At 44.8% G+C, this 22,348-nt stretch overlaps 1 protein-coding gene across 1 annotated transcript in view; it reads right to left on the bottom strand.

Annotated features, from left to right (window-relative positions):
• Positions 1–22,348, bottom strand: part of LOC135049264 (amine oxidase [flavin-containing] A-like) — a 148,339-nt gene that overhangs the window by 80,388 nt on the left and 45,603 nt on the right. The window contains exons 5-6 of the mRNA XM_063955624.1: positions 8,635–8,784; positions 4,483–4,642 (exon numbers count right to left, since the gene is read on the bottom strand). Of these exons, the coding sequence (XP_063811694.1) occupies positions 4,483–4,642; positions 8,635–8,784 (310 nt within the window). The remainder of the gene's footprint in view (positions 1–4,482; positions 4,643–8,634; positions 8,785–22,348) is intronic.

The following is a 22,348-nucleotide window of genomic DNA, read 5'->3' as shown; positions in this document are numbered from 1 at the left end:
TATATATTAACATGTGATTTGATCAAGTTGTAATGGAGGTATATTATTCATTTCTTTATATTATTCATTTATAGCTTTGTGCTCTTATAGCAATAGCCTAATGAATTTCAACATGATCTATATGTACTTTATGGGTATCTATGTTCTTAAATTAGATAATAATAGATTCTGTTTTTAAGGACGTTTATGAGAAGGGGATCAGAAATGGAGAACGTTTTGTTTACAATATGTGACACTTCCGCATTATGAACGGGAAGCATGTGGAGACAATTCCGGTCAATCTCGATTACATAGAAGATATAAGGAGAACACCCATTTCCGGGTATAGACGCATTACGGAACTTCCGGCAACAGATGGACGTTGATGACGGATTTCCGGAAGTCCGGGCGCCGCTGGGTGTAGCGGGCGGAACATTGGGTGACACGCTTCCGGAAAGAGAAGGAGTGGTAACAGACGGACACTCTGATGCTTCCGGGAGTACGGGCGCTGCTGGATGTAGTAGGCGGAGCTTTATGTGACGTATTTCCGGAAGTGGGACTAGCGGGAATGAAACGGTTTTTGATTGGACATGTCTTGTTTAAAAGAGGGGATAGTGGAATGGAGCAACACACTGCCTTGAGAAAGACCCTGATTACAGGGGTTGAAACGCATTGGCTGTATGGTGTTGCTGACCCCTTGGTTCCAGAAGCTGTTTTGAGAGCACTGAACGGTACCTGTACGCTTCTTCCGAAGTTGCCTACCCGGGTGGACTTACTTTGGATGTTTAACAATGCTTGTTTGAGAACTGCTTATTCATCAGTTCTCTACAACATCTGGTAATTGTTTTAGTCCTCTGGGGACATTTAATGGAACCATAGTGGGAACTTCTCGTATTGTTTTTATGTATATCCATGTGTGTTTTGTAAAATTCATGTATTAAATTGACATTACTACACATGAGAATTCATTTCTCCTTACATATGCTGAGCATGTGAGATCCAGGGCTCTGAAGCAAAGAGGAGATTGGTGTACACATAAGGAACGTACATATATTTCAAATATCTCCACCACAGAGTGATGGTCGCACAATTTTGAGGTGGCGCCTTGTTATAGTGGATTCATAACTACATTTTCCTAAATCCCTTACAGTGTTGCTGTGTTTGTGCTGCATCAGACCAGTGGTAGTGTCCTGTCTCATCAGTCATTCCAGTGACGAGGCATTCACATTGGTATACGCTGTTGCTATATGTCCACTGCTGCCGTATAATAATTATAACAACCACAAGTCCCTGACAGTGTTGTTGTGCTGCGCTGCATCAGACTAGTGGTAGTGTCCTGTTCATCAATCATTCCAGTGACGATATACGCTGCTGCTATATGTCCACTACTGCCGTATAATAATTATAACAACAACCACAAGTCCCTTACAGTGTTGTTGTGTTGTGTTGCATCAGACCAGAGGTAGTGTCCTGTCTCATCAGTCATTCCAGTGACGATATACGCTGCTGCTGCTGCTATATGTCCACTGTTGCCGTATAATAATTATAACAACAACCACATGTCCCTTACAATGTTTTTGTGTTGTGCTGCATCAGACCAGTGGTAGTGTCCTGGCTAGCAGCCATCAGTCATTCCTGTGCCGCATATTGTGTTATATAACTCCAGAAACATAATGGAGAACAAAAAATTGGAGGATAAAACAGGGAAAGATCAAGAACCACTTCCTCCTAGTGCTGAAGCTGCTGCCACTAGCCATGACATAGACGATGAAATGCCATCAACGTCGTCTGCCCAATGTGATAGTAGAGGGCAAACAACCAAAGTTCAGTTAAAAGACCCAAAAAAAGAAATTTAAATGGTCTGAGGAGAAACGTAAACTTGCCAATATGCCATTTACGACACGGAGTGGCAAGGAATGGCTGAGGCCATGGCCTATGTTCATGACTAGTGGTTCAGCTTCACATGACGATGGAAGCCCTCATAACTGAGGCCTTAACACTTATGTTGGTGATAGACGTGCATCCGGTATCCGCCATTAGTGCAGTGGGATTTAGACAATTGATGGAGGTATTGTGTCCCCGGTACCAAATCCCATCTAGATTCCACTTCACTAGGCAGGCGATAGCAAGATTTTGCCATTTAATTCCAGTGATTTGGACGTATAATTATGAATTCCAGTGATTTTGCAAATTAATTCCAGTGATTTGGACATATAATTCCAGTGATCTTGCCAATTAATTCCAGTGATTTGGACGTATAATTCCAGTGATTTGAATGTATAATTCCAGTTGGAATTGTTTGTGTCGCTTGGCTTAGTCATACAGCTACCTCATTGCACCTCTTCAACATCTTTGCATGAGGTGATGTTTGGGGCCTAGATTTTGCAAACTGACATCCTGTGTGACACTGCCGTATGAGTCCAGGGGTACTGTTGTATTAGTCCTGGGGTACTGCCATATAAATCTTCCAATTGCAATTATTTTTCTTCTTTGCATGATGTGCTGTTTGGGGCCTTTTTTTTTATATCTGCCCTTCTGTCTGCCACTGCAGTGTCACGCCTAGATGGGCCAATTGTTTGTATCGCTTGGCTTAGTAATACAACTACCTCATTGCAATTCTTTTTCTTCTTTGCATGATGTGCTGTTTGGGGTCTTTTTTTTAATATCTGCCCTCCTGTTTGACACTGCAGTGCCACTCCTAGATGGGCCAGGTGTTTGTGTTGTCCAGTTGTGTCGCTTAGCTTAGTCATCCAGCAACCTCGGTGCAATCTTTTGGCCTAAAAACTATATTGTGGGGTGTGAGGTGTTCAGAATAGACTGTAAATGAGTGGAAATGATTGTTATTGAGGTTAATAATACCGTAGGAGCAAAATTACCCCCAAATTCTGTGATTTTAGCTGTTTTTATGTTTTTTTTTAAAAAATCATCCAGATCCAAAACCAAAACCAAGACCAAAACACGAAAGGGTGGTTTTGGCAAAACCAAGCCAAAACCAAAACACGAAAGTGGAATTAGAACCAAAACACAAAACACGAAAAGTGCCAGCCGCACATCTCTAGTAAATATACCCCTGAGACATTAACAAGTTTCAGTTTAACACTTCAGGTAGAGCCTAGAATGAGATAAGGAGAGCATAAACTTTCAAACTTCATAGTACCTACTCTCCCGCTTCTGTTTTTTAATAAAGCTGCCACACAAATCTTCCGGGACCTCCCAATTTTTCAGTATTTCTCTGTGAAAATGTGGAAAGCCATGTGCAAATATGGAAATGTCAGGGGGCAGGACCTCTCCCTCACCTTGTTCTTTGTGCTGGTGCCCTCTGTGCTTGTGCAGTTCTTCAACTTCAGGTGGTTCATGCAGGATTAGTCCGGCGGTGGGCTGGGGATGGTGGAGGGGCTGTGCAGCCAGGGGCCCTCATGATAGGAAATCCTAACCACCACCACTACACTACCACCGACCCTGGCAACCTCTGCAGGTTTTCTTTTTGAATCTGGCAAATGGTCATCCATGACCTACAGATGGGGCAAGTGTGGAGGTAAGAGGAAGAGGGGGACTGCTTATTGTGGGGGTGCAATATATACTGTATATATAGGGGGTGCAGAGGAGCAGGTGGTGCACTGTACATGTTGGGGTTGCAGGAGGGAGATGCGCTGTACATGCTGGGGGTGCAGGGGAGACACTCACTGTTGCATGGGTTGCTGATGTGTTAATACTGTAGATTAGAATGTTTTGTAATGGTAGAGTGCTTCAGTAACCTCCACCCGTGAATAATGTGGCCCTTCCTGGAAGCACTAGCTGTGCTCCAGTGAATAACCTTCTGCCATTCCTAGAGGGGGGATTGGAATCAGGAGATGCTGCAGCTGCATCAGCCTGGTCTGTTTCACCCAAATTTTGCAACCTAAAGTATATACAGTAAACCCCCTGTGTGATTATCCCCAGCTGTACGCGGAGTCTGGGTATTTATTGTTTCTTAAGGTGAGGTGTGTGTGCGGGCTGGATGAGCGTGGTTACATCTGGATATTTTTTCCAAGCGGAAAAAGGATTTAATTTCATACTACAGTATACTGCTACAAGTACATGGGCACTGAAAGCAAAAAGGTATTTGATCTTCGCTTCTGAGAAGCATTAATTAGTGTGTATCAAAGGTCAGGTGCAGCATAGTGAACTATGGCTCAGATTTATCAACGCTTGGAGAGCCATAAATAGCACGGTGATAAAGTACCAACCAACCAGCTCCTGTCATGTTATAGGCTGTGTCTGAAAAATGACAGGAGCTGATTGGTTGGCACTTTCACTGTGCAATTTATCACTCACCAGGGCTCGATAAATTTGGGCCTATGTACTGTACATTCCCATAGAACAGCACTATACTCTACGGAGTGTTAATGATTACGACTGCTGCAGGCTCACTATCAAAGTCAGTGACTCTGACTGTGAATACCAGATGTGCATGTAATGTCAGAATGATCAGTAATGATTAAATTGCTCTAATACACCACTTACCCATTTTCCTCCAGAAGGCTTCCTTGTAATACATCATGCACTTGATAACAGATCCCATTGGAAGACGATGTATAAGCTGGTTTCTGACTGAAGGCAGCTCGGGATTAAAGTGGATCTTAGTAGTCAGTACTGGTGGTATAGCACTAATAACATAGTTGCTCTGAAAGTACAAATGTTATCTCTGTAACTAAAAATATATAAATAACTATCAACACAAGTTCACTCTTCCCCATTCATACAGTTACAACGGATTCAGTATGCTTTACCGGCGGATGGGATGCCGGCTGTCCATATCCCGACAGCGGCATCCCAGCCGGCAGAATGCCGGCAGTGGGGCGAGCGCTAAGAGTCCCCTTGCGGGCTCGCTGTATTCGCAATGCTGTGGGCTCGCTGCGCCTGCCACAGGATCTATTCCCACTCTATGGGTATCGTGGACACCCACGAGTGGGAACAGCCCTGCTGCGCCGGGATTCCGGCTGGCGGTGTCCTGACCAGCGGGATCCAGATAGCCGGCAAATTAGACACATCCCGTTACAACTGGTTAATGAATGCAAACAATGATCCTTGACTGCCACTAACAGGCAGGATAATATAACTATGCGTCTTGAGTCCTTTTGGAGAAAAGCACAATATAAATAAAATTAATAACAAAATCTCTATATCAGCATATACAAACACAACTGAGATGAAACCCTCAATAACCTATGTAGCTTCTCCCCCTTAAAAACAAATGGCCATGGACCTTAGACACTTTCAGTAAAAGCCTATTACAATGCAAGATTATAGGCACACATACCATGTACAAGAAATGTCATAAAATACCATTCTACTCCCATCTATTCCATGCAATAATGCCATAAATGCCTATGCAGTTCACAATCCCATATTGTAACCTGTGTACGCTGAAAAAACAAACAACCACAAAAAAAAAACCATGATGCACACAACAGAGCCAATCAAAATCTGTAGGATTGTTATCATGTACTACAGTCATCTTTCAGTCTTCTTATAAGAAATTGAATGATAATCCTGTTAATAGACCTTTTGGTTAATCAGGTGCTGCGCAGCCACACTTAGGCATTATCTATATTATATGTTGAAATAGACTAATCTCATGTGAGCATTCAAAGTCTATCTGATACATTTAATCATAGGCGTGCGCAGCGCATTTTATTAGGGGGTGCACCATCGGAGGGGTGTGTCTAGCACCACCTTTTGGGCGTGTCTTGCACCATCTATTGACGGTCAACGCAAAATATAAAATATCCACCCTTGTACCAATCCTAATAATACAGATACATTGTCAGATGTTGTGGTGTGCACCAAACAAACACCCCTGATGGCACTCACTGCAATTACACTGCTCCTCCTCAGCCTGGTCTGGCTCCCCCTCTCTTTCCCCTGCAAGCTGCAGCAGCTTATACCCCTTTTCCACCTGTGTAGCACGGGTCGCAGCTGTCTCGCCTGACACGGCTGCGACCCGTGCTACAGCCCCGTAAAGACAGCGCTCACTAACCCGGGTTGGTGACGCGGCAGGGGCGGCGCTGGGAGATCACATGATCTCCCAGCGCCGCCCTCCCATACACAGTGAACAGGAGCCATGTCGCCTCGAAACGGCTCCGTTCACACTAGACAGCTAGCCGGGTTGAACACGTGTTCAACCCGGCTAGCTACCCGGGTAGGATTCCTAGATCACTTGATCCGGGAATTTGCAGGGGGACCCTTTTTCCACTAGGAAAAAAACACTGGTAAATGTGCACCCCCGCGCATTTACCAGTGTTTTAAAAAGCTAGTGGAAAAGGGGTATGACTTACAAGTCAGTCACTCACTGACACTGACAGTCGCAGACTAGTACTGCTGCTGCTGGAAAAACGAGTGACGTGTCAATGCTGCTGCGACCAACTGCCAGTATTGAATTTGTCTTCCTAAGAGGAACGCTGGCTGCATGCTGCTCCTCATCAATGGCTGGCGTTGGCATAGCATAGAAGGAGAGAGGTGGGCATGTGGCGGGTGGGCGTGCGAGCAGCTTGACGTAATCACATCACGCTGTTTTTGTACATGGAGGTGGAGCCGGGAGTTTGAAAGCCGGTGGCAGTGGCACCCTTGATTAACCCATGCGTCCGGTCAATAATGCAGTCCTGACAGGGTGCAGCGCAGAGGGGACAGTAATCAGCCTGCTCTGCGATCGCTGCATCAGGCATGTGAGATCGGGGTGCCAGACATTAGGGGGTGCCTGTGCGCACCAGGCACCCCCCCTGCGCACACCTATGCATTTAATAGAAGAAAACACTAGTGAGATGGAAGAGCACACTTTAATGTACATGGGACTACGCTACAATGAGAAACATAAAGGTATAAGTTGTCAGCCTTGTGTAAGACCTGCAAAACTGACTGTCAGTTGTGGGAGGGGACTTAAAATACAAAACATATTGAATGGAATTTAAAAATAGTGTCATCCCTTTACCAGGTTTGGTGCCTACAAACACCATTATCAAAAGACAATGTTAAACAAAGCTAGTCGTGACTAAAAGGGACTTTGATCACATGACTGTTCCAACAAATCACAATACTGTTAGACGGATACACAATTAACAATTCATGAAGTTATTGGAAGCATGCATATGATTTTATTGTACATAAAAAAAGTATTTTTAAGATTATGAATTTCTCATCAAAAAGATCCCTAACAAAAACAGCACACACACCCATGAATGTGTCCGTGATTGTGGAACAGTATATCAAACAAAGGCGATTGTGAACTACTTATTGAAAATCTAAAACAGCACAAATATCCAATAAACTCTTTCTGCGAAAAAGCATAACTCATAAATTTACATATAGGGAGGGCCGGATGGAATGCTGCCCGAGTTCGGCAGCCGTGTGGGATGCCGTCCATACTCAGACGATTTTGTTAAAGGGGCAATCCTATACAAGGCATGATTTTGCCCTGTAAGTGATTTCCCCTTTAAAAAAATGTCTGAGTTCGGCCGGCATCCTGCACGGCCGCTGATCTAGGGTGGTATTACCTCCCGCTCCAATCTCTGATGCGCAATGCAGCACAAGATGCCTGGCAACGCTCACTCAGGTCCCGTGCAATGCTGCTAACGTTGTCCTTCTCTTTTGCTGAAAATGCGTTTTAGTCACAACACAATGCCATTAGGACGCATGAGAAGACTCTGCTGATTAATTTGATATATGACATTTGTACATTGTGTGTGAAAGAGTCTGTATACGGAGCAGAACAGAACTTGTATTGGCAAATGCCAGGCCTGGCCAACCTGTGGCTCTCCAGCTGTTGTGAAACTACAAGTCCCAGCATGCTCTGCCACAATTGTGCTATTAGGGAATGCTAAAACTGTGACAAGGCATGCTGGGATGTGTAGTTTCACAACAGCTGGAGAGCCACAGTTTGGCCAGGCCTGGCAAATGCTGTGGTTGCTGCATTGCAGCACTTTATGTACAGATTCAAAGACTCAGCTGCACACAGATGTAGCACAGTCTTCTTGTGCGTCTAGTCTCATTGTATTGCAAACAAGACACATTTTTTAGCAAAAAAGCTAGAAGATAATCATGAGACCTAGCGTGCCAAGAGGTGCACTTTGGCGTGACGGCAGCAAAGATGTATGAGGACATATCTGCATGTTTGTTTTAGTTGTTATATACAAATGCATAGAAAGAACAAAAACTGTTAAAAATCTTATTCTTCAGCTAATTACTTATGAAGTTTAAGGGCCCCATACATCTACAATGACTTTCCTCGAAACCCCGATCCAACCTATTTTAAAGTTCCTCGTACAAAAACGCTGGTCAGCACCCATTGATGATCAGCAATCTGTTGGGGAAATTCTGCATGCTAAAATTCCAAGTTTTGCCAATCCAAACATATTTTGATCAGGATTGGCAAATCAGGGAAATTCAACAATTTGAATTTCCATACTTGCCGACCCAGGTGTGGGTGGATTGGGGACCTGTCCCAATCCACTGCAGATGTATGGGGGCCCTTAACTCATGAATTTGTTCATTCAATGTTGTATTGAACATCAGATTTTAAAAGCAGCTATACAGGATAAGAAGATTGTAAGATTATGCTTTTTGTGTCGGGAACATTGGTAATTTGTTTAAATATGAACATACAGTACTTATTTAGTTTACCTTGTAGATTTCATGGTTTAAAGTCTCTACAATGACAGTTTCACCTGTCTGATCAAGTCTGATTACTGGGCTTTGTAACTTCACACGACCCTGAAGACGCTCCATTATCTTCTCACTTATCTGACCAGACCCCCCAACAAATTTTCTCTCCTGAAAACATAATACAAAAAAGGATTTGAAACATGTGTAATGTAACTTTCCTCAAAAAAGTTACTATGACATTCACCTTAAATTTAAAGTTTAAAATAATTTAAATTCCCAACCAGATTGCAGATAGGCTATTGTAAGCTTTTGCTCATAATGCTGCATACATATTGGGGGTCATTCAGACCCGATGGCTGCTGTGCGTTTTCGCTCAGCAGCAATCGGGAATGAACTGCGCAGGCACGAGGTCCCACCCAGCGATGGGGAGTGCAGGACAGCAACGGGATGGCCGAAGAAAGTGATTTTAACGGCGATCGCAAGAAGATTGACAGGAAGAGGCCGTTTGTGGGTGTCAACTGACCGTTTCCTAGGAGTGTCCGGAGAAACGCAGGCGTGTCCAGCCGTTTGAAGGGAGGGTGCCTGACGTCAGCTCCGGGCCGGATCAATCGCACTGGAAGAGTAAGTCCTGAGCTGTGCAGAGACTGTGCAGCTCTCTGCACATGCATTCGCACCCCTGCACAGTGATTACCCCCTCCCCCTGTAGGCGGCGATTACCTGGTCGCAGCAGTGCAAAAATCGCCTGCTTGCGACCAGGTCTGAATTAGGCCCATTGTGCTTTGCAGTGTTTGTACCTTGCTAATGTTAAACTGTTTCCGTCTGTTTGCTAAATACAGCTCAGAACAAAAGTCAAATAGGACTAATAATCCTCCATCAGTGTGCACACATAGGGGGTCATTCCGACCCATTCGCTTGCTGCGTTTTAACGCAAGCAGAGCGAACGGGTCCCTGCTGCGCATGCGCCGGCACCGTAGTGCGCATGCGGGACGGCCGAAGGCCGTAGCAGAATAGCGATCGCCTCTGCCTGATTGACAGGCAGAGGCAATCGATGGGCGGGATGGGGCGAAACGGCGGCCAACGCAGGCGTGGTCAGACCGAACGGGGGGTGGGCCGCAGCGGCTGCGTGACGTCATACGCAGCCGCTGCAGGCCAGGGAGCGAGGAGTAGCTCCCGGCCAGCACACTAAAGCTGCGCTGGCCGGGAGTTACTCCTGAAGTGCAAAGGCATCGCTGCTGTGCGATGCCTTTGCACTTCTGCGAGGGGGGCCGGACTGACATGCGGGGCGGACTAGCCCCGTGCTGGGCGTCCCCCCGCATGTCAGGAAAGATGATCGTAGCTGTGCTAGATTTTCACAGCTACGATCAACTCGGAATGAACCCCATAGAGCAGAGTAATATTGATATTTATCAATAAATAACAATGCCTTGTGAAAGTCATTAGAGGAACCTTCACATAAATATGGCAATATGGAAAAAGCAACGTCTGAAAATTGATTTCACTAACTTAACCAGGGCTATTTTGTCAGAAATACTTTCAAACTTAAAATCTAGCTGTTCTAAGGTTTACAATGTTCTTCTACAGATTGCAGGTGTTTACCCCATCTGTGAGAATTCTCCATGGGCTGGTTCAGTTGCTCATGAGAGATGCCAAATGCATATCCATTTAGCTGCTACTCTGTTGTCACAGTAGTAAGAGTGACCAGCAATATTAAAGGTAGTTCTGGCAGCTAAGCAACTGACATTATGCTAGCTTCTCCAGCCCCTCCAAACACAACCTACGGGCGGGATGTAATGAAATCCGAGTTCAGCGGGCATCCCGCACGGCCGCTGAACTTGGACTTTATTACATCTCGCCCTAAGTGTTTTCCCAGGTTTACGTTTCTTACATTAAAATGGAATACTGTAACAAGAAAATTCTTATTAAAGGACATTTTATGATCTATTTTTTATGCATACTCACCCATTAGGTTCTGTACAAAGGTTAGTACGTTTAAAAAACAGGTGACTTGACATCACTTTACTGCCTGCATTTTTTATTACATTATTGCATGATAGCACACAGATTTAAGTAATAGAGCAATAGAAATGCCACACAGACATAAAAAAGAAAAAACAAGAAATAAAACCTAGATTACACAAAAAACAGAATGGAGGGCTGGTGTAGGCATTTTGGGTAATAACGTCCACGGGTTATATATTCCACCCACTAAAGGTACCAGATGAGGGAGCCATCTTGAGCACACTCTATGATGGGTGCCTCATTATTATGTGCCCCATTACCCATGTGTGTCTCTGACCTTTCCCCCTCCCCCCACCACCTTACCCAAGTGTGGCTCGAGTTCGGTTCATTAGATCTTCAGTAAAAAGGTCTACAGTTAAATGCTCGACCCAAATGGCCGACATGAAAAAAGGACCGGGTCAAAAGGACATAAGGAAAAGGTCTACAGGGTCAAAAGATCGACATGGAAATGGTCAACAAGTTTTTTTGTATGTGTTTTTTTCCCACTTTTGCCCTACTAAAAACCTTCCATAATTGTACCATGTTCCATAATGTGTAAGCATAGGTAAGGTACATCGCTGCGCTCGGCACAGGTTACTGTTCCCAATCATAGTCTACATGGATAGTAAAGTATAAAAAAGTTGAAAACAGTGATTTAAAAAAACAACAACCTGTGTCAACCACTGTCATGTTGACCTTTTGAAACTGTCGACCTTTTGCACGGTCTACCTTTTACATGTCAACCTTTGACCATGTTGATCTAATAAAAGTCGATCATCTGGGGTCGACCTACTGACTGTCGACCTTTTCATTGTCAACCTATCATCCAGGTACCGTGTTGCTCTGACCCCTGCTTTACCTGCTCTGTGGCACGATGAGCGAGACAATTCGATGCGTAGATTATTTTGTTTGCTAATTAGTTCGTTTTTCTGGTTACAACACAGTGTCTTTACTGGCATCAGACACTGTAGAACAGCACCTGTTCACTCAGGTACATACAGAAAATAAACAGACAAACATAAAAGGTCCTAGCACTTCCCGTGCCCAATAGTCATTCTGCTGCAGTGGTCTGCAGACACACATGCCATGCTCTTCTGGCACGGCCAATGTCTACAGTCCTTGGTGCTACAAACTGTTCCCTGCTCACTGGCCTCTAAAAGCATCAGCGCCCAGAACTCTGGGTAATTGGTATTATAAACCCCTCTCCTGCACCTGACTTCCTGCTGTCTCTGGGTGAGCTGGAAAACCCGGACATCTGTTTCTCTAGCTGTAGCTGTGCAATTCAGAAAGGCCGGAATTATAAATCTCCACTGCAGGTGCAGAATGTGCAGGTCTTGTTTTCCTCTCCTAAAGGGAGCTGATCCCACAGAAATGTGCGCAATTGTGGTGAGACACAAGCCCTCTCACCACAATATATACAATAGTGACCCCAATTCATTTTATGCCACACAGTAGTGCCAACTATTGACATTACATCACATCACACAGTAGTGCCTCTTATTCACATTACACCACAAAGAAATGTCCCTTGTTTACATTACGCCACACAGTAGTGTCCCTTATTCACATATGCCACACAACAGTGCCCCTTATTCACGTTACACAACAATGTAGTGTCCCTTACTCTCGTTAGGTATATTTTTTGTTATGCCACACAGTAGTGTTCCTTATTCATGTTATGCTGATATATTTCAAAATTCCTCTTGTTGCGACATGTTCTACACAGTAACAACACAGGTAAAGCATTGTCTGCTCTACCCATGCCTGCTAACTCATAAATTATACTGTTGTGTTCCAATTATACAATAGCTCAGTACCCTATTTTAGCATTATTTATGGGAACTATTAGACAAGGATTTTGAGGTACAGTATATAGGGGGTCATTCTGACCTGATCGCTCTTCGCAGTTCTTTGCAGCACAGCGATCAGGTCAGAACTGCGCATGCGCCGGAGCCGCAGTGCGCCGGCGCGTGGATGACAGCCGACAGCTGTCGTTGCCTAGCGATCGCCTCTGCCTGATTGACAGGCAGAAGCAGTTGCTGGGCGGGAGGGGGCGGCATGGCGGAGTTTGGCCGTCATTTGTGGGCGTGGCCCGGCCAATGCAGGCGTGGCTGGAGCGTGCGGGGGGTGGGCTGCAGCGGCTGTGTGACGTCACACGCAGCCGCTGCGACCCGGATAGTGACGAGTAGCTCCCTGCCAGCACGCAAAAGCCGCGCTCGCCGAGAGCTACTCCTGACGTACAAAAGCATTGCTGCTGTGCAATGCTTTTGCACTTCTGCGACGGGGCAGGGACTGACATGCGTGGCGGGCTAGCCCTGTGTTGGGCGTCCACCCGCATGTCTGTGTTCCTGATCGTAGCTGTGCTAAATATAGCACAGCTACGATCAAGTTTGAATCACCCCCATAGTTTTCCTTTGACATTTTGTGTGAACAAATCCATCTAGGGCAATAAAAATACACGTAATGGACAGGTGGGTACATTTACTAGATTTTGATTTTTGGTTGATGTTTTTTGTCGATTTTTTGATCAATTTTGTTTCAGGGTGTAAATCACATATTTACTAAAAGATAATTTTTTACATCCTTTAAAAAAATATGTCAAAAATCATGTTTTTGAAAACTTGGGATTTAGGGGTACATTTACTAAAAGTCGATCTGGGTTGATGTTTGGTCGATTTTGTATTTCGGGGTCTAAATTCCACATTTACTAACATGATTTTTACATTTTCTTTTTAAACAATGTCAAAATTCATGTGTGAGTAAATGTGTGATCTAGACCATAGGTTCTCAAACTCGGTCCTCAGGACCCCACACAGTGCATGTTTTGCAGGTCTCCTCACAGAATCGCAAGTGAAATAATTAGCTCCACCTGTGGACCTTTTACAATGTGTCAGTGAGTAATTAATACACCTGTGCACCTGCTGTGTTACCTGCAAAACATGCACTGTGTGGGGTCCTGAGGACCGAGTTTGAGAACCTGTGATCTAGACCCTGAAACACAAAATCGATTGAAAATCGTTCAAACATCAACAAAATGAACCCCCTAAAACACATTTTTTGACTAGACCAGGAGGGTGCTACAAATGCACAGGTTGCGTGACCTGCAGCTATAGGATTGCTGGCAGCAAGTTCACGCACCCTCACACTGGGAAAACACTACACATCAGGTATCCTGTGACATGCACCTCGAAATATGTCATTTATTTACTCACCTGCCCCTGCGGACTCCACTATGTTGGGAAAACCAAAAGGCAATTCAAAGAAAGAATGGCCCAACATAGAGGAGCAATAAGAGAAGCAATCAGCGAAGGGAGGAGTGACCAGACAGTAGCACGCCACTTCCTTAGGGCCAAACACTCCATGGCAAACCTCAGATACAGAATAATTGATCAGATCCCCCCCAACTTGAGAGGGGGGGGATAGAGATAAGCAGTTCTTGCACATGGAATGCAAATGGATATACCGTTTGAATACGGTTAGCTCACATGGGCTGAATGAAGCCCTAAATCTCAGTTGTTTCTTATAACTATTTTTGTGGTTGCATAAAACAGCTTTAGACAGCAGGGACGGGTGATATGGTTTAGTGATGAACAACATAGACTCGGTGGGAGAGAATATAGTCTATATATGTTTGACAGATTTGCATATGGAGATTGTTCGATATTAACACCAATTGTAGAATATTACAGTGGAGGTTAGCAACACTAGTTTTTAATTTTTAATTTAGGATGTGATAATGAATTGTAGTCACTAGATGGCGACAGAGAGGTTTGGTGCTATCTATTCATATCTAATCAAGGTAAGATCTTGTATTTAGGATATTTACACATGTGTTTTAGTGAATATGTATTTTATTATTATTAGCTGATAGTTGCACTGTATAATGATTTGCATTGTTATTATTTAATATGTATTATGTATCAGCAGGTCATATGGAGACAGCGGAGGCTGCTGTGGGATCACCATGGCAACGGGGACAAGTCCTTGGGGAAGTACCCGGCGTACGTCACTTCCGGGGCGATGGCATAGTCGGGATCGGAAGGGGGACATGAACGCCGTGAGTACTAACTGGGAACTGGGTATCCGAGCACATGTGGAGGCAGCAGCGTCGGCTGTATTACCATGACAACCTGATTAGCCCTGGCATGGTGGCCCGGCGGACGTCACTTCCGGGGAGACGTCACACTCGGGACCGGAAGTGAGACGCAGATGCCGGGAACACGAGCTGGGAGGCTGAAGACCTGTAAGTATGTATTTAAGCACTATAGTTTGTACACTGTTTGATGTGTGTGTGTCCTGATGACGGGGGGCAGTTCCCCGAAACGTTGAATTAAATCACCGCATTTGTTTCACCAAGTAGGAAGTCCGGGAGTGCCTCTGTATATTGCAATTTGTATTCAGGGATCTGTTTGACCCAAAGGAGAGCACCCTGGCAAGGCATCAGTAAGCTATCCAGGGAGTGCCGGCTGATGGAAAATGATATATAGATAGATAGATAGATAGATAGATAGATAGATAGATAGATAGATAGATAGATAGATAGATAGATAAAAAGATTATACCGGCACTCCAAATTATAAAGAGTTAATATATATAAATACCGATCAAGATCGACCCAAATCGACTTTTAGTAAATACACCCCTAGGTGTCATCACTTGCTTACAGTTACTTCTAAAACCTACAAGATTTAGAAACCCTCCCATATATCACTTGTACCCATGTTTGACAACATTTTGGCTTCCCCTCTTATACTGTAGATCCTGGAAAGGATGTCCAGGGGGCAAGTGCAGGGGTCATGATAACACAATATGCATCATCATGGCACCGCTCCTTACTGTACAATGCAGAGACTCATGTCATTGTGCATTAAGGACATGGACACAGTGAGGAAATTCATGGCAAATGGCATAATCAAGCGTCACCCCCGTCTCCTGCTCTTGGGAGGTAGGTGATATGTGGGAGGATAGTATGCTCTTAAAGGAGTCTGGGAGAACTCCCTGAAATTCATGACTTTTTCTGACAGTCCGAGTAGTAGGCCTTTACTTTGGCTAGTCCCATGTACAGTACATTTATATGGACTTTCCATCTTTTACCATTTTTAAATTATTCTTCCATCATCATTCCTTATTGCACGTGAAGCTATTTGTGCCGTACATTTTAACCCCTCAGCTGCTGAGTTTATGTTATCACTTTTTGGGTGGGTCACATTCCAACATCAATAGCAGTAATTATTTATTACAGTCCCCCTTTCAAAATATGGTGCCCCCAAGTGTGTAAGCAAATATATTGGGAAGATTATTCAAGTTAAAAGTGCCTTCCCTACTTGTTGGCTCTACTAGTATTTCTGCAGTGACACTGTGTAGTGATCACCAGATAATATGGTGCCACATTATTTGAAAGAATGTACTCCACTCTTTCAAATAAACATGCCCTGAGGTTAACTGCTTGCATGGCATGGTCGCATCAGATGCAACCACACCAGGCTGTACTTTCCCTGACATGGTCGCATCTGATGCGACCAGTTAGAAACGCTCACTTAGAGGGACCTGCTATTCCTCCTGCATTCACCATGTATCCCGATCACTGCTGCATACAGTGATCAGGCAGCCCTGCAGCCCCCCCCCACACACACACACAAGGTGGAAACCCTCCCTCCTTCCCTCTCTCTGTACCGATTGCTGTGTGCATCAGTGGCAGCAAAGCTCTGCCCTCCCTCCTCCCTCTATCCCGACCACTGCAGCCAGCCCAGCTTCATCCCCTCCTGCCGCTATCAGATGACAATATTTTTTTTTAAAACACACCCACGGCTCTGTACAGCCCCTGATCAGTGACCAGCAGTGATTGGGCAGCCCAGCGTCACCTTCCTTTCTCCCCACATCTCTCCTCCCTTATCGGTATCTGTCGCGATGGTCGCAATGTTTAGCAATATTCCGATTTTCGCCGATGTTGACCAATGTTCTGATTTTTAAAAAAATAAAATGTTTTTTAAATATTAAAAATATATATATTTTAATGTTTACTAATAAAATCTTTGTGGAGAACTTTAAAAACATGTTCTTCACCTAATTTACTCATAATAAAACCTCACATTTTTTTCCGAGCAGTTTTCAGAAAAAAAATCGCCAGTTAAGTGGTTAAAGGACCTGCATGGCAGAAGTAGACTCCCATCCCTGGAATTCATAGTGATTTCTGCAGTGCAGGGCTGTTCTCTGGTGATCACACATGAATACCTGGGAATAACTTTATATGGGTCACATCATTTAAAACAGGGAACTTCATGCTTTCAAATAAGGGTACCCATGAGCTGGGTATGTGGGTGCCAGGATGGGGGAGTTAGCATATCTCCCGACATTCTGAAATGGGACTTCTCTCATGCACTGGAAGCGCATGAGCACACAAAACCAGACGTGACTCCACGTACTCTGCAGCGTGACTTTTAGGGGAAGGCCACTTGTCACGCCCTCATTTAATGTCATGCTGGGAGTGAGCTGCATGGTTGCCCCTAGCCGCTCCCGGCACTGAATGGATGCCGTAAATAGCACAGTCACACAGTATCTGACTTATCCACCAAGGTACCTGTACAATCTTCCGAAAACCCTGCAGCTTCAGAATGCTGCCCCCATCCTAGGGCAGGTGAGACCAGAATTCCAACTGCAGGGGTAAAGGCTCTTGACAAATAATGATTTCAAGCCACTGTGGAAAGGAGCAGAAAGGAAAGAACCAACCTCGAGAGAGATGAGTCCTAAGGCAAGTAAATTAAAGCAAGGGACCTGTCAGGTGTTAGAAAAGACTGGATTGGGTTGGGTGTGTGGTGGTGGGGAGCGTAGTGAAAGTAGAGAGGACATAAATAAAAGTGGGGATCATTAAGAAATGCTGTGGTCGAATAACATCTGACAATAATAGTAAATACTGTCTTCCTGGTAAAGCCACTTCATAAGCATGTAAACAATCAAAAGAACATGGGATAAATGGGCCGGTGTAGGTAGTCTAGTAGGTGCAAGGCAACAAAAGAAAGGAGGGGAGATTGATAAATAACAGAGGCTTCATAATTTACATAGGAAATGAAAGAAAGGAAAGAAAGAAAAGAACATATTGGACATACATATATAATGTGCTTTGTGAGTAATACCCCTTTTCCACTCGCATGAAAATCCCGAGATATTGCACGTGAACGCGCATCATCCCAGGATTTTTGTCAGTGTGAAAGGGTACAGGGCCAATTTCCCGGATCGAGCATCCCGGGATTTCAACCAGGGTTGAATCCGGGACTGTCTCGGGAAGCTGGGTAGTGTGAAAGGGCCCGTCCCGGGATTCACTACCCGGGACTGTTAAAAGGCCTCCGATTGGAGCTTTCATGGGCTCAGAAAAGATGATGTCATCTTTCAGAGCCCTGGGGAGCGTCCTGGATGCGTGTGAGGAAGGCAGCATGGCGACCTGGACAGACCAGGAGGTTAGAGAGTTGCTGAGCATTAGGGGAGATGAGGAAATAATGAGGCAGATCACAGGCACAGTTAAAGATGCAGTGATTTATAAAAACATCTCCAAGATGCTGGAAGCCAGGGGAATCATCCGCACACAGCAGCAAGTGTTAAACAAAATTAAAACTCTTAAAAAGCAGTTCCTGAAGGTGCATGACAACAACAGGAAAAAGAGCGGTGTTGGCCGTATCAACTCGCAGTACTATGACATCTGCGCCAATATCTTTGGAAACACAGCTATATGCAGTCCGGTGAGTCTGTCTTCCAGTTCACAGTACACTGCTACAGAAGGCACTCCAGAAGAGACACAGACAAGCAGTGACGTCTGTCCGTCATCACCGTTGTTAATTGACGACACACCTGAGGACAGCGACACATCCTCCCAGCCGTCCATAAACACATCCAGAAACGAGGGAGGACAGCATAACTGCAACCATTGAAGACGTCGTGGATGCTCAGACCAGTGACAGTGGGACTGTACAAAGTGCCGTCACCGTCACCCCAACTTTACAGAAAAACAGTAAGTACATGTTTAGAAATTAAGACTCATAGCACAAATCCACAATTGTTAATCATCCGGTTATGTGTGTAGTATGAGTGGCCAGTGTGGCGGCAGCGTGGTGAGCGCAAATGAGCCCCTTGCAGGATCACTGCACTCATCGCGCTGCTGGCACGGTGGCACGCTTTGCAATTTCTGCCCCCACCCAGGGGGGCTTAGCATTTTGATAAATAGTTCAATGTTGCAGAGTAGCTAGTGTGTAGGTGGATTAATGCCACAAACACATGTTTGCTAACGCTGCTATTTTTATATACGCTCATTTTGTATTTCTTCTCTTCACAGTTTACACCGTACCGCCTAGAAGGAAGAAACTGAGCAAAGCGGAGCAAGTGGCTAAAGCCATGTCAAATGTCCTTGTCGACCAACTCCGAGAGATGGACGCTACAATGTCCGCACAGGAGGGTGCAAGGCTCGACAGGTTTCTAGAGGCAGAACGCCAAATGCATGATGCATTTCTTTCCCAAGTCATGACAATGCAGGAATGCATGAGTAGAGAGCAGTATGACAGGCACAGGGAATTGCACCAAATGAACGTGGCGTTCTATGAGCGTATGAGCAATACCTCAAGAGCACCAATCCAACACCACAACTCACAATACCCTGAACAGGGTTTTTCATCATTTAATCCTGGCCCATACTATGCCCCAAATACTGCACCATCTAGCGCGCAAAACACAGAGTTTACTGTATTGCGCAATTTGCCGTGAAACACAGTGAATTTCCTATTGTTGTTATTTGTTGTTAAATAACCACAGTGTGGTCAGTGTTTATGCACAACTGTTTGTGCATTATTTAATTTTTTTTCTATGTTCTGTTTTGTATAGTGTCTACATTAAAGCACTTTTTATTTATTTTTTACACAGTAATAATATATTACAGGGACACTGTGGTTTATGGTGTTGTATCTACAAGCCTACCTGTGTTTTTTTTTTATGCCAATCAAAACTTGATTGCAAATCTATGCATAGCATTCCCACTTGTGCGTAACAGTAGACCATGTTTTCAGTGTTTTCTACATTGTTTCTCCATATATACACAGTTGCTGGCAATGTGTTTTTTTTTTGAAAATCATAAATATTGAAACCAAAGATCAAAGGTGGAATACAAAATAAAAAAATTTAAATCACCAAACATGTTGTGCTGATTCTTAAACACTATTGTACCAGTGCTGCAAGGTTGGACGTAATAGTGTGGCGTATTTGTTCTGCAGCGGAGTTTGAGGCAGTCCCAAACAAAGCACCTTCCACATGTGGGTTCATAACCTCAGGGTCCAGCACAGTCCACTCAGGAAGGAATACCTCATTTTTCAGTTCACAGATGTTGTGCAGTATACAGCACGCAGCTACTACATTAGGCATATTCTTTAGGTCCACATCATTGCGCTTCATCAAACAACGCCATCTTCCTTTTAACCTGCCAAAGGTGTTCTCAACCACCATCCTTGCTGAACTCAGGGTGTGAGTATAGGTTTGTTGCTCTGGGGTTAACTGGACCTGTTGGGTGTAGCCTTTCATAATCCAGGGGCGTAAAGGGTATGCAGCATCCCCGATGATGTGGATGGGGATCTCCACCCCATTCACAACCTTTGCACACTCTTTGGGGTACAGCCAGCCTCCCTGCTTCTCCTCTACGATGTTGTACAGGTCAGAATTGGCAAGAACTCGGGAGTCATGAGATCGGCCTGGCCAGCCAATAAACACATCTAGGAAACTAAAGAACAGTAAAATTTAAAAAAGTTAGAATGTAAAACTCACACATGCAACTCATCCCACCACCCCAAAAATAAACATTTACCAATATTTGTGGTCCACAACAGCCTGTAATATGATGGAGTGCCAGCCCTTCCTATTAAAATAGTCAGCATGGTTGTCACGTGGGGCAATAATGGGGATGTCTGTCCCATCAATCGCTCCTCCACACTGCGGATAGCCTCGCTTCACAAATCTTTTGATGGTATCCTGTAAGCGCTGTCCTTGTGGTAGAGATATGAAGCGCTTGTATAAGGTAGATACAATTGCTTTAGTCACCTGGTGGACTAGGACACAGCAGGTGCAGATCGCAACACCGAACAAGCATGAGACTGAGCGGTACTCTCCTGGGGTAGCATACCACCACAATGCAATAGCTAGCCTCCTGCGTGCCTCGATGGGTCTCCTAAGCCTGGTGGTCTGCATGTCAAGTGCTGGGGTAAGTAATTCCAGGATGTAGTTAAAGGTTGCACGAGACACACGGAAGTTAGCCATCCACTCCTCATCCTGGTAAGCTTCCACGGTCCTCATAAAGGCTTCTCCGTTCCGGCGATCTCTGGACCAAAATGAGCGGTTAGGCCCCATATTCACGCTAAGGATGGTACTCATCCTGGATGATATGAGGGCTCTCCTCCTGCGCAAATATTGGCGGCGACTAGCAGCCCTATCCACCATAAATTGCGCCCTCCTCCTCCTCATAAAATATATGTGCAGTATACTGCACAGTGTGACAAGCTGCATCATGCTGTCACTGGCTGTATGAAACATCTGCAAAGCAGAAAGAATCATGAGCTCAGGCATACACACTGGTACTCCGTCGGCCATGACTGCAGCAATGGTGTGAGCAGGCACCACCCCTCCCTTTGTTGACTACTGTGACCTCATCTATGTGAGCCAGAAAAAGGCCATTTCTAATGACATACATATGCATTTGCAGGGATATCCCGGGATCAATGTAAATGGGGCTGTCCCGGGTCGATCCCAGGTCTTAGTGCAGTGTGAAAGGGGTCAGTCCCGGGAATGCATCCTGGGACGCATCCCGGGAAGCATTCCGGGAGTGACCCGGGTGTGCGAGTGTAAAAGAGGTATTACTTACACACTGTGATGAGAAAATGGTAGGGGTGCCCTCTCTTGGGGTAGATGGTTACCCCCAAACACACAGCAGGCAAGAAACAGCACACAAGTCCAGGGTTTTCATGCAATCTAGCTGTAGCTAGTTTTATTGTGCAGTACAGAAAACATAAAATATCAAAATAAATCCTAACCTGTCTTGGCTCTAAAGGGGCCTACATACGGTGCGATTCTGGCTATGAATGATTTTAGCTTAACGATTTTCCTTGAAGCACTCGGAGTCCAGAACCAACGATATTGACTCAGTGGCGTAACTAGAAATTTTTCTCCCCCAAGCCAAAAAATTCTTCGGCGCCCCCCCCCATCCCCCATAATTGGCACTACTAAAGGGACAAATATGCGCGCGTAGCAAAAGGGGTGTGGCTTCATTGAAATGGGCGTGGCTTCGCATAAAGGGGCGTGACATTGCAGGAAAATACTACCTTATACCCCAGGTTTGCAACCTGCACGCCCAGACGTTAGCCACCACAGGAAAGAAAAATAATCCTGATTCATGCCCCTTACATTATTTGTCATTTTTCCTCCTTAGAGTAACGCCCAGTATACATTATGCCACATACTGCAATGGCCCTAAGACATTATGCCACACACAATAATGCACATGACACAATATGCACACACCGTAATGCCCCCGACACATTATGCCACACACCGTAATGCCTGTGACACATTATGACAGGAATCGCAATGCCCGTTATACATTATGCTACACACTGCAATGCCCGTGATACATTATAGCACATACAATGTCTGTGACACATTATGACACACACCGCAATGTCCGTGATACATTATGCCAGACACTGCAATGCCCCTG

Source organism: Pseudophryne corroboree, chromosome 2, assembly GCF_028390025.1.
Source record: "Pseudophryne corroboree isolate aPseCor3 chromosome 2, aPseCor3.hap2, whole genome shotgun sequence".
NCBI lineage: Eukaryota > Metazoa > Chordata > Amphibia > Anura > Myobatrachidae > Pseudophryne > Pseudophryne corroboree.
Note: the sequence above shows the minus strand (reverse complement) of the source record. Positions and strands in the feature narration are given on the sequence as shown.